The 13,845-nt window shown below is 35.2% G+C and overlaps 1 protein-coding gene across 3 annotated transcripts; it reads right to left on the bottom strand.

The window, feature by feature from the left end:
- Nucleotides 1–647: 647 nt before the first annotated feature.
- On the bottom strand, nt 648–12,957 carry LOC124171598 (eukaryotic translation initiation factor 5A-like). Of its 3 annotated transcripts, none has more exons than XM_046550773.1 (5): nt 12,862–12,957; nt 12,031–12,177; nt 6,493–6,660; nt 5,965–6,099; nt 648–3,521 (listed from the first exon to the last, which is right to left on the bottom strand). In XM_046550773.1, the coding sequence occupies exons 2-5, from the start codon at nt 12,136–12,138 to the stop codon at nt 3,450–3,452; spliced, it is 483 nt and encodes a 160-aa protein (XP_046406729.1). In that variant the 5' UTR covers nt 12,139–12,177; nt 12,862–12,957; the 3' UTR covers nt 648–3,449. The 3 variants fall into 3 exon arrangements, with proteins under 3 accessions (XP_046406729.1, XP_046406730.1, XP_046406731.1); XM_046550774.1 differs by lacking the exon at nt 12,862–12,957 and adding an exon at nt 12,309–12,776; XM_046550775.1 differs by lacking the exon at nt 12,862–12,957 and adding an exon at nt 12,376–12,776.
- Between the last annotated feature and the right edge of the window lie 888 nt (nt 12,958–13,845).

The raw sequence follows: 13,845 nt of genomic DNA, 5'->3' as shown, positions 1-13,845 counted from the left end.
ATTGCATTGCAGCAGAATCTGCGGCACATAATATACTAAATGAACAGCATTGTAAGGTTTACTGCACGGTAAACATTTTTGTGATTTCATTGAAGAATCTTGATAGAATTTAGTTTCCTACTAAGAAGTGGTATGTTGTCCATTCTAAGATATGCTAAACAATAATTAAGAATGAAGCATTACGGAGATATTTCATTTCTATAGAGACGATCACACCATTAAATGCTTTGACTTTGGAAGTACACTCATCTATCATATTTGAGCTAGTTGCAAATGAACATACTCATTCACATAGCTTCAATATCTAATGGAAACTTCACATATATGTTTTTAAGGTCAACATTATTAATTTTGAAGGCTGAAAAGAGTGCAAACACTTCCCAACAGAATAAACAACAACATCAAAAAGTTAATTCACTAAATTTGATATTTTTTCATTTTTCCATCACACCTTTGCTTAACTATAATAATTTCCGCTTACTTTCTCATAAACAGGTGATTTGCTAAAGGAAGGCATTTCTAAACACAAAACCAGATTTCACAGCTGTGAGATCACCAAGAAGTAGGTATCAGCAATGAGCTTATTTGAGGTGAGCTGATATCTATTTGCTATACTGAAGAGTCAAGTAAACAATGAAGCAACAGGATTTTCAAAATCTTAATTTAATCATTTATACAAATAATCACCACCATCTCTAATATCCAGCCATGCAACAATATCTTTAGAAACATTCTCATGACAGGAAATGCTAACTTTTTGATATAGGAAATTTACATGAAATTTGAAATTTTCCACCTGAGATGCCACTACAGTCATTAATATCCTTACAAGTAACAATTTATTCATATTGAAAACTAATTATTCTTCAGAAAAAAGAACTATAGAATGGTGTATGAAAGAATGTCAAACAGTATTCACAATAACCTAAAATGCTTTTTAAGGAAATATAACACAACTTTAAAATTCCTCAAGTTCCTGCAAAATTTAAAACTGAGTAAAATTTTTCAGCTAAACTAGTCCATATAGAAATTCTCCAAAAAGTTCCCATCTTCATCATGCAATAAGTGCAAAACAGAGAGGTAATTTTAAACCTGAATATCAACTGATAAAAAGAGCAGAAACCAAGTTTAACAAAATGATGTGGTACCTGATATGACTATAATTTCCAAATCCATCAAGAGAAATAGATTGTAGCTCACTGCCAAAAAGTACTATAATCTCTTCCACCCAAATTGCATTGCACTATCACAATATATGCATCACTATAGCTAGAGCCTTGTATTTTCTTCTCTGAAAATCTATTGCTCAGCTCAGACCCTCCAACCACAATGCACAGTATAATATTTTTTGCCTTTATACAAAATCAAACATCATACTTAATCACAAAATGATTTCACAGACAGTGGCTAAATAATTAGCTCTCAACTCTAACACCAACACACTTTTTCAATGACAGCAACAGATAAAAATAACCCTGATTACAATCTATTCACCGTTTAAGACATGTCACATTAACTAAGAGGACAAAAAATCTCTCCATTAGCTTCTGCATTTTACATATTCTCAGCTAGAGAATGCTTAAATGTTTGGGACTGGCAACAGCAATTGATACACTCAAAAATTAAGCTTGATTGATATCCTTTCTCCTGGAATACACTCAATGCAAAGTGTGCATTATGATTATTAAAATTTGATTACAATTAAACGCGTAGTTTCCAGTATTTTTATTCAAGCCATGGAAAACTACACATACGTAGTTATGTTTACAATATGAATCTTTGGGTAGAATATAATTTATATGCTTACTAAGATTGAGAAGTTCCATTATATTGAAAGTTTCAACCAAAACCCAAATATGTATGTATACATAAAGAGTATATGCAACATAAATTTACTCCATGCATTGGGAAATCCCTAAGTGTTCAGAAAATATTATTTCCCTTACTATCATATATCATCATATTTGAGCCAAATAAGCAATCAATAGCATGATTATTTGCATAATCACATTCATATGGATGAAATGCTGGGCACAAGGAATATGGAATGTCTGACACTAAACAAAATAAATAATATTCAAATAAATGCACAAATGCTTGCGTAATTCAATTCCTTGCCTTTTCTCATTGTAGCAAAATCAATTACAGGCATATAAATCAAAATAAACTAGGATCCAAGATCAATCATTACATCTCCGATTAACCTGGAAAATATTCATTGCCCTTGCCAGGAAGGTGCTCCAAAAGATATATTGAAACATTTTCTTTCAACGCTCTTCATGCACAAAATGGCTACAGCAAAGACATCTAGTTTCATAGAGAATTAGAAGTGGTTGCAAAATGAAATATCACTTATGACAGGCTCTATACAAAGAGAATTTTCTCCCCCCTTTTTTTTAGTATTTTAAATTTTACACTAAATTCTACATCGTTGAGGGCTGATAAAAAATAGTGGGCTCATTCAAAACATCCTTGAGTACTGCAGTACATGATAGAACTGACTTTCCTACAGTTCCCTTGCACACACACTTCTTTGAATGATAAGCACCGAAGTCAGGCATGCCAAAGGCAACAAATTAAGCTACACCATTATAATTATGATCTTAGAAAAGTTTAATATACTATGATGCATTCTCCCCACAGATTATCATTTACATAGCACCTTAGATGCTTAAGCAATCCAAAATATACCTCTGAAATGTGTACTTGTGAAAACTTGCCTTGAAGCATTATAATCTCTTAAAATATTATATCAATGCATAGAAATTCCATGGCAATTCAACACATTTCTACCAGGAAACTTATGTCAATAATTCATTTTATGTGTATAAAACATAAGTTATGATAAAATTTGGAACCATTACAAACGGTCTAATCAAGTAAAGCAACCATGCAAGAATGACCAAATATACTAAAAATTTGCCTTATTTTTAAATAATTTGGAAGCAAGTATGTTTTAAAAAACTAAGAAAAATTAACTGCATTGCTAAATCCATAAAATCAAACCTGTGTCTCAGCTGAGTTTGATATTTAACAAATACCTGGTGGTAATAATGGCCAAACGGGTAGCAATGTTTACTAATAGTTAGGAAGAACTAACAAAGGCACATGACAATACATTTAACTTAAGAATGTCCAACAAATATATTTTAAACTATGTAGTGCTATCCTTGCATTTGAAAAGTTAATTATGACTGAATATTCAAGTACTTTCATCAACTTTCCACTACTCATTTGGGAGAAAAGAAATGAATACCAAATAAAATGCACCCTTAGGAATAAAATCAAAACAAATGATTCCCCTTCAATTGTTCAAAAAGATGAGCTAAATATTTCCACCACGATGAGATTCTTCCCCAATAAATCCCCCACAACAGCAGACACTTGCCACTTCAGGTAGCTCAAAATCTCCCTTGGCCACAAAGCACTGAGGATGTGCTCCACATCAATTATTTGTCCAAAGCAGTATTTGTTTTGATGGCAATCACACATTCTTCGCCGCACGATTTTAGGACTGTACACTGGAGGGAAAGAGTTTGACAGAATGAAAAACAAGCATTGAAAAACATAATATTTAACTTTTCCTGCATTGAAAATAAATGACTTATTCAGGGATGTTGTTTATCATCCTCATGACACAATACTGCTACTCAACAAATGAAAAAAACTAAGTAAGTGAAGTGTTTCAAGATATTACCATCCAGAAAGGTCCACGTTTGTACATGGCTCGTACGCCAGAGATAATTAACGAGTTTTCAAGACACATTAAGGAGAGGATACAATATAGACTCATTTTTACATACAGATTTTAAATACTGGTCATTGAGTTGAGATTAATCCGAGCTGAAAATAGCATTCAGTATTGAAAGTTAACCTGTGTCCTTCACCTATAAGATGCAGATAACTTTTTTGAGACAAAATTTAGGAAAAAAAAAAGTGTCTTATATGCCGTCAAATACGGTAATATATGACAATGCTCAAAGAATTAGGGTATTACTTTGACGAGTTCAACATGTGACCAACAAAATGAGCTAGTAGTTTGAAACCAAAGGTAATGTTGTACTCAAAAATACACACTGCATATACAGCCGGACTTTGTTAGAACTACATCCTTGGGACTGGGAAAAATTTACTAATATAATGATTAAAAGGTGCTTCTTCACACAGAGGTCCTACTCTAATGCAAGATGAAACCAGGCACATTTTCATTGCATAAATCACATAAAAAATTTAATTTCACATCAGTAGATAAGCAGGAATGAGAAACAATGATAAACTTGCTCGTCCTTGATTGAAAGCCACTAGACATACGCATATGAGATCCAAATTATCATGTTAAATGCAGTGGCATTTTTCTTCAGGTTTTTTTAATGGCTGTAACACTTTTCCTGTAGCTTTGGATAGTTCTTGTCTCTGTGTTCATTTAAACATTGGTGAAAATATTAGAAAATTGTATTTGTTAAAGTGATTTGAAAAAGAATGACAATAGGGTCGTTTCCTCCATTAAAGAAAACAAAAGGCATTGATTATGATTCGTTACCAACCACTAGTGTATTCATAATATACAAATTATTTGGTTTTAGAAATCCCAGCATAGACAATGGTTAATTTTAACCTCATTTGAAAAAGGACAGATTGGCGTCCATGCAATGCCACTCCACCTGAGGTCACAGGGACCTAGATGCTATACGAGTAGATAGGAGTTTTACATCATCTGAGATTACCAATGCATGCATGAGGCACAGAGCTCAGGGAAACATTTCTTAATAATCACCTATTAAAATTGCCTATGGTCGGAAAGTTTCCTTCGTTTGAAAGGGTATCAATAATCCTTATTTAAGCCAGGCGCTACCTGCTAGCAGGGTACTCTACGCTACCGCCATGCTCGGCAGCAAGCAGCCTGTATCGTAGCGGTGTTCATAGCCTCACACCCAGGTGGCCCCACACAGCAGCAACCTGATGTCACATGGGCCTTTCCCAGCATTAATACTTAGCAGTCGCATTTTCGTGCGCTTGAAAATTTTCACTTTTCATTTAATTGCAAAAAATAGCATGAAAAAAAGCGTGAAATATGTACTCCAAGAGTAATAATCTTTCGATTTAGGCAATAAAAAAATTAATGGGAAACCACCCTATTGCAATCTGCCAATCACAGATAGAACCAGGCAGCAAGTCAGACAAGATTGCTTACACACAGCAAAATTTCTGTTATACTACAGTAGACTAGTTATTAAAAAGTTCAAGGCAAAAAATTCAGACGTTCACATTAACAAAATTTGGTAGAATTTTTCTTTTCATAAACATTTTTTTATTGCATTTTTCATTAAATAGTCCTCAAATATTTCCTTGTTTTACAAGATTTTATAGTTATTATGCAATAAATTTTATTATAATTATAAATTTAAAACAATATTAGGTTATTTGATATGACATATTCTAGTAATACATATTAATATGCCAGAAAATGCATTCCAATGTGAGCTGAAAATATCACGCACTGCATCATTAGTAGTCCAAAGTTTCAATATCTGCTAATTTCATTCTGCAGGATATTTGCTCAATTGTGCAGACAGCAATAATCCCAGTTTAGTTTATTGGGAAAACAGTGCACTTCCAAAATGATATGCTATGCATTACATTTAAAGATTTATGTTCTCCAAGCATTACCAATGAGGGTGATTGGCTAAGTCAAAGTCAGTCCTACCTAGTTCAGCCAGCTTTAAATTCAGATGCAACCCTGAACTAATAATAAATGTTATTTTGTTGGAGGCGATTTGTGGCAGCAGTATCTTATCATTACAACATTTCTTTTAGCCATGCCAAAGAAGTGAAAATCACACTATTGTCCTCTGATTTGTACTCTGCTGTCCACCACATTTCCAAGATGATCAAATTTATTATTCCATAAGGGAGATATTAAAAGAATATGTAATTTTGAAGGTAAATGACAGAAGTAATGCATACCAGTAACTCCTTGCCAGCTTCAAATTCAGTCTTCAACTGTGAGCCCAGGTCCCCATCAGGAATCTTTAAATCTTCACGAAGATCACCATTATCAGCCATCAGACACAGGTATCCATCATCAGAAATATCAGTAAGCTAGAATTCACAATAATACAATAATGAATAAATATAAATAATGGTTGTTTATAATGGGTGTCTTAGGAAATTCAATACAGTTCCCTTCCCTCAGAAATATGTATTCCTTTCGCAGGAAAAACATTTGTCTTCCTAAACCATTATCTTTCCTATGCTCTCAAGGGTAACAACTTGGGAGTAACAAATTTGAATATAGAAGAGTCATTTCAATTATTCCACCGTCCTAAACATAAATAGTCAGTTAACTAAAATCTGGTAGGTCATTGATAAATATTAGAAATTTAATGGATTACCTCACAAAAAATATTGCTATAAAAGTTGACAAAATGTACTCAATGTAATTTAAAATAAAATCTCATGCATAAAACAATAAATTATTAATTGAATTATTACCTGATAGTCCTCTCGCTTAACAAATGGAACATCCATATTATGAGTGGAAGGACATATATCCTCATATTTCTTGCCACTAAATATATCTAATCCTACAAGATGGACTTTGGCATGTCCATGTTTTCCCGTCTTTGAAGTAGACATTTCAACAATTTTGCATGGACGAGACTGTAAACACAAAAAAGAGAAAATAAGAAAATATAAACAATATTTCATGAACATAAGATGGCCATAATTTTGATACATGAAGAGACATACAAGTTAACTCTTAGCAAGATGATTGAAAACTTACACTTGGCCAAGCCCTTTACATAGGTATCAATGCCACACAAAATAATGATTGATTTATGTAAAAGTAATAAAATTTAGCTTATATTTACAGCATCTACATGACATTAGCAATTTAACAAAAGAAAAAAATCAAATTCCAATGCTATGTTAACAATGTACACATGAGCATCAGTAAAATGGATGCATAAAAGAGCTTTAATGGTGAAATTGCAGGATTTATCAATATAAATCATCACACCAGTGATAAATATTGCAAATTTGTCAATTGTGGGGGGTGGCTATAACTCCAAGGCTTAGAGATTAGTCCCAGCACATTTCAGCCCTCAAGGGTTTTACTTTCACATTTGTCTCCAGGATAGTTTTTCTTTAGCCCCAGGACAATCCAATTTTAGATCCCTAGTACTTAGGGCCCTTTGGGCATGAGTTTCTGTAAATTTTAAGTGTCCAAATCATAGCACATATATATAAACTTCATTAAGGCCATTTTGAGACTAGGAAAACATCACTTTCCCAAATTCTGAAAAAATTAGGGCCAGCTAACTCTGTAACCAATTACCATTGTATTGATAGAGTGAAATTTTCTGCAGATTCCAAACATTTCCTACGGTAGCCCATTTTTCAAGGTGAAGCTTATTCAATCACCAGAGATATGACAAACACATCCATGTCGAAAAATTATATCATAGTACAAAACAATGATCACAAATGGAATAATTAACTTGAGCTACTGATTGGCAATGAATACGCCAGAATACAGGAAATCAAAATGCCAATTAAAGTTAGGCTGAAAAATATTTCTGAAACCGGTTTTTCTGTAGTCCAAGGCAATCATCAACATGGAGGATAAAAAGGTGTTTACCTGCCGAGGGCTGGGCACTTGCAGCCTATCCCTCTGTGGAACAAGGGCTTACAAGGAGACATCACCAAAGTGATGCTCGGGATCTGGATGCGGATGTTATTTTCTGACACTATATGTGTAAGGTAGAAAAAGTGTCACGGCTTTCTTCCACGTAGGCCCAGGATCGAGAGATATTCGCATATCAAAATTTACCCCACGATGACTTCCCCTGAGTAATCGCTCCCTCTTAACTACAGCCATGGCGGTGTGGTCTAGGGCACTAGACCTCTAGCCTATAGTGGGTGTCCCGGGTTCGAGTCCTAGTGTCGGCAATATTTTTTCTCTTTTCTAATTTTTGAAATCACTATTACAACTCATCCCTATTTGTTTTATTTAGTTACTTCGCGATTTTTTTATTTATGGATTTTAAATGAAACTCTGAATTGTGACTTACTACACTAATTAGAGGACACACACAATGACTTACACACAAATTTCCGGGGAATTTGCTCATCCTCACCCTAACCATTGCTCCCACGGCCTCTTTGTATATTCGTAATCTCAAGTCTTTCTTCTCAACAAATAAACACCATTGTCTATCCTCACATTCAGTTACTGACCATAGCCAGTTTCACCTCCTTCCCTTCAAGTACAATGACCCTGCTTTCCAGCAGCCTTCTCAAGCCGTTTTCGAGGTCTTCTTTGTTTAGCCTCGGCACCTCATTCAGGGATTATCGAGGGTCAGCTGTGGAGGGAGGGTTGTTGGGACAGAACTCTTTGAAGGACGCTAGAAGGCAGGTCATCAGGGAGCCATGGTGAGTGGAAGATAGAGTATATTCTGTTGTAAGGATCGAGATTTGTTGGGAAGACAGTGGGTGGGCTGTGGAGAAAATCTAATGGAGGGAAAGTCTAGTGGAAATGATATTTTGAATAAAAAACGTTGAAGCCTGAAAATACCAGTGCTTCAGAAATAGAAAAAAGACATTGAAAGTGGGGACATGCATCAAAAATCAGGGAACGATTCATGAATGGATGTACGATCGGTTAACTGATGCGAGGCAGAGGTGTGCATCAGTGCACATGATGAGCACATAACCCGGAAATTCACGTGTAAGTAATTATATACATCCTCTAATTTGCATGGTAAGCCACGATTCGGAGTTTCATTTAAAATCCATAAATTGATATGAAAATAAAAAAATCACAAAGTAACTAAATAAAATGAATAGGGATGAGTTGTAACAGTGATTTCAAAAATTAGAAGAGAGAAAAAATATTGCCGACACTGGGACTCGAACCCGAGACACCCATTATAGGTTAGAGGTCTAGTGCCCTAGAAGAGGGAGCGATTACTCAAGGGAAGTCATCGTGCGGTAAATCTTTACATGCGAATATCTCACGAACCCAGGCCTATGTGGAAGAAAGCCATGACACTTTTTCTATCTTACCTATATAGTTTCAGAAAATAATATCCACATCCAGATCCCAAAAATTACTTTGGCGATGTCTCCTTGTAAGTCAATCAACTAGAGTCTCAGGTATTTTAACTTCTAACTTTAATTGGCACTCGAATTTACTACTTCCAGATGTATTTACTGGCCACAAAGCCAATCTAAATCTGCAATAAAACTAAAAAATCATTAATCTGAATTATATATTACACAAGAACATCAAGAATCTAGATCATAAACAGCACAGATATACATCTGGCAAAAGATATGTATGTACATATTGTGACGGCAGCCCGTAAATAACAGCCAAAAGGCTTATTTCATTGTGTTAGTTAATTTTGTTGTTATACTTATTATTGTGTGCATTGATTTTTTCCTTGAATCTTTTTGAATGAGGGTTTAAGTGAACAAATGAACAGTGAAAGTGATGGAAATTAGTTCATCTAGTTCCCACTATGTCGTCGCTGTTTATGCCCAGTTAAGCTTAAAAAAGTGTGCTCTAGTGCATGCTTCATGCTCCCATGCATGTAAGGGTGAAGAAGAGGAACCATTTTGTTAATCTCTCACCATACACTATCTATCTAAATTGCCTTGTCGATTACATCATTTTCTATTAAAGGCATTGCTAAAGGGTATTAAATCTCATTGTTCATAATTATTGCAGTTTGTTGCACTATTCAAAGGGTATTTTGTGTTCTGAGTGTTATTTCTTGTTCCCATGTTTTGATTTATTAAAATTGGTAAATGTTATAAAAGAAATAGGCCTGGCATCCGGTTATATAAGGGTGGAGATTTGTCACCTTATTTAGTGATTCCTCTAGAAGCCTTCAATTTTAATATTTAATGCAAATCAAACGGTGCCGATCGCTTGAAATCATGTTCCCACATCTGGATCAGAGGGGGGGAGTGGTGGACGAAGGTCGTGGCTCCTCCGACCCAGGAAAAAATAATTACGTGTGTGTCACCCTGCTAGCTAACCTCCCTCGTCCTAATATCCTTGGAGGATCGGAGTGAGGGTGGGTAAAAGCTTATGCAGGAGTTGGGACTGGCACAATATATACATAGAAATGTTTAATTATAATATATACTAAACACATAATATAAAATATAACTATGAAGCAATTATTTTTGTATCTTTCAGGAAATTCTACATCAGAATAATTGTTTCTCATGTTTTGCTCATCTTACTAGGAGTTTTATCAAAAGAATGAGTCTAATTGATAAAAGAAGCTGCAAAATTTCTGAAGGTTAGATATCCAAGTCAGAAGTCAATTCTCACAATGTTTCAGGCACTGATGAAGCATACATACAAAGTAGCTTCTGCAGCTTTACATGAAAAATAATTAGGTGTGAGCAACCTTGAGATGAACTTTGAGAATCAGCCGAGTAAACATAGGCAGGAGAAGCAAACTCTTATTGATGCTGAAGAGGGCTATGCCAAAGGTCATTATACCCTCATGCCTTAACAAATTGGCCAGACCAATGAGCTTGACTTGCGTAGTTAAGAGCAGCAGCAGAGCATACCTGACCCTTTTTTTCACCAAAGTAGGCAGTGGCAAACTTCATTCTGCCCTCGCCTTTTTAAGGTGGGGCAGATTCCCTGGCTAAGTATCTCAGAGAATCAACTGAATAATAATGTGATAAAGAAAAAACCAAACCACAAATGCCACCAAAAAGTGTAGTGTCCCAGGTCGGGTAAAAACTCTGAGGAAACCAAAGAAGTAATTCATTGTTCACAAATGATAAATTATCTGTTCAGCATTCTACAAGATATGCTAGCCCTTGGTCAACAGCTATGGATATGATCTTTATCCACAGAATTTCCTACATAAATAGATGATCAGTACTAGATCAGACAAGTCCATTTTCATGAACAGCTGCATAGAGGGGTTTTGAGCACTATGGAGAAAACTCTCCCTTACCACCCTCAGTCTTCAACAACTGTACTCAACTAACTGCCTTTCCCAACCACAGCAAGATATGATTTCAAGCCATGGTATTCCTCTCCCATGAATCACCCGATGGCAATGGTGTTAGCCACCCTGCCAACCATCCCTTTTCTTGCACTCTTCATATCTGAACAAAGGCAGAGGTTCAACTTCCCCTGCATAGCGTCTCCCACAGTTGGACATTCCCATCAACTCATGGTAGCTCTTCCCATTCAGGGGTCATACTACAGCTTCAAACACACTTGAGATGTAATGATTTAAATTTACCAGGGTGGCTGATAAGCCAAATAATAACTGGATTAAAGAATTTAAAGTGTCCTAAGTTAAGAAACCTGAATATGACAAAAAAAACTAACTGACCATTGCACTTACAGGTAGGATTTGACTTATAAATTTTAACTATGTACCTTCAAATAGTCCTCCCCATTAATCATTAATGCATAAGACAATAGTGGTCAACCTTAATCTTCCACAATTCATGATTCAAGAACTCTATTTATCATATTTTGACATGTCAGCACTATAGTCTACATTTAGTAATGTTTAAAATGTAAAATAAGAAATAAATCATTCATTTGGGGACATTCGACAGAAACTGGGATTTTATTAAAACCCTGCTAACACCCATAAACAATTCGATATAGTCATTGCTTCCAATTAAAGGCAAAATGTAAGTGCCTTTCAATGCATGCGCCTCCCCTTCCTTAGAGGGAATTTCAATCACCAATAAATTAAGTAATCAAAGATGATTTGTGAATGATGAACGTAATTTAAGTTCCATTGAAAATACAAAGACTTAATACACCGTTCACATGCAATGATGCCCTTATTGAGAACAACATGCCCAATACACTATCAAAAATTATATCAGCCTCATGTACACTTGAGAGATTTATGCACATCATCTTAAAACTACGATTGCCAGCGGCGGATATGAGCAAAGATTAAAATGTAAATTTGAAAATGCATGTTATTGTGATTTTCATGTACGTTGGGGATATATACTCGCCTTGAGCATCACGAATCCGTTTTTCCTCAGAGCTGAACATTGCATGGGATATGTCACTGAAGCACCAGCATCTCCGGTTTCAAAATGAGTGTCGTCAATATCTGCCATTGTAAGTTAATAGGGGGTCAACAGATGAACTGAAATCAGCTGAAAGAAACCAGACACCTTTAAGAAAATGAGAAGAGAGTAGAAACTTCGGAAACCATAGGCTTAATATGTACTCATTACAGACGGATAATTTTCTTAAAAAGTACAATATACGAATAACGGTCACCTACACGTGAGAGCAACAGGTTCCAAGAATATAACTAATGTTACTGTAGTAGATGGCAAAGTCAATTATACCAGTCGCAACTGTGGCGAACCCGAAGTTGAACGAAAATGAGTCTCCAGATCCTCCATAGACAGTCGCAACTGCTAAATCAAATGAAATATTTTCATTGAAACATATTAAGCCAGTGGATAAATGTGAAATGATACGAGAGGCCCTACTATTCTGTCACGTTGAATGCCGGCACAAAAACATTAACTTGCCCCAAGAGGCAATACAGCACGGCGAATATCGAAATGCGTCTCGAGTGATAACCTATACAAACAATTGCTCTACATTAAAAAGAGATCTGATTCCATCATCACAGAAATAACGAACGACATGAGGCTCGCACGCACATCACTAAATTTAACTCGCATGGATATTTGAGACAAATAGGAATAGGAGACAAGAAACAGCCAAAATAAAAAAGGAAATGACAATTTTTTGAATGATATTTGAAAATAATTATGTTAAGTTCGCATGAAAATGAATCTCAAATTTGCTGATACAGTACTCACATTCGACAGGTTCGTGAAATCTACCAAGACAAATTCCTACGCATGCGCTTCTCAATCGTCGCTCGATTACCTCTTGGAGGGGTCCCCACAATGGCTCCCTCCAGCAGGCACAAGTGGTACCGTTTTCAAATTCAATGAAATTGGTAACGAGTGAAAAGTAATGTTTTTTCTTTATTGAGAGGATTATTGTCACTATAAATACACTCACATTAAATGTCGAATCATTAAGAATATGTTAAAATATTTTCTGCGAGTATTAAAATCGTTATCTATCAGATATGCAATGCTCTAAAGGTAAATGCACAATCTAAACAAAATTTGTAAGACTGTGGAGCGAGCCCTTAAACCTTTCTGACCCAGAGCTGCTTCCTGGAGAAATTAAATTTCAAGACTTATCATTTTGAAAATCTGAAAAGTTTCCATTCTAAATCAAAATTATTGTGGCAGCCACATATTTCGACATTAAAATTTAGAGCACAAAAGTACATTTAGTTTAAATCATTCCTGAATAGAGCTGAAATTTCATTCATTTTTAATGTTACTAAAAAGTAACATTGGTTAATTATAGATTAATAGTAACGCGTGGTGTACAATGAATGGGTTGCTCTGAGAAATTCCAGATTTAACCCTGCATTAATGTTTCCGGCTGGATTCCTTTCATATTTTGCCTAGAATTTTCAGCTTGATATCATTTGCAAGTCAAAATCATCTGCAGATTATCCTAGTCAATATATTTGACTCGTGTGTTATCATTCTCATCATGCTATATGCAGGTAACTTTTCTTATCGTTATTTTATACCCACATGTCTCATTCAAATGTAGGTCTCTGACCCAGTGGCGGATACAGAAAAAACTCAAGGGGGGGGCGCAACATATCTTGAGTTGTCTTTACTTTTATCGTAATAAAAGATGATCAAGTCACAGGCAAAGTATATGAAAATTTTATTTAAAGTGATTTTAAACATGTAAAAGACAATGCCATC

The sequence above is a fragment of the Ischnura elegans genome, chromosome X, assembly GCF_921293095.1.
Source record: "Ischnura elegans chromosome X, ioIscEleg1.1, whole genome shotgun sequence".
Lineage (NCBI taxonomy): Eukaryota > Metazoa > Arthropoda > Insecta > Odonata > Coenagrionidae > Ischnura > Ischnura elegans.
This window is presented reverse-complemented; position numbering and strand designations above follow the sequence as displayed.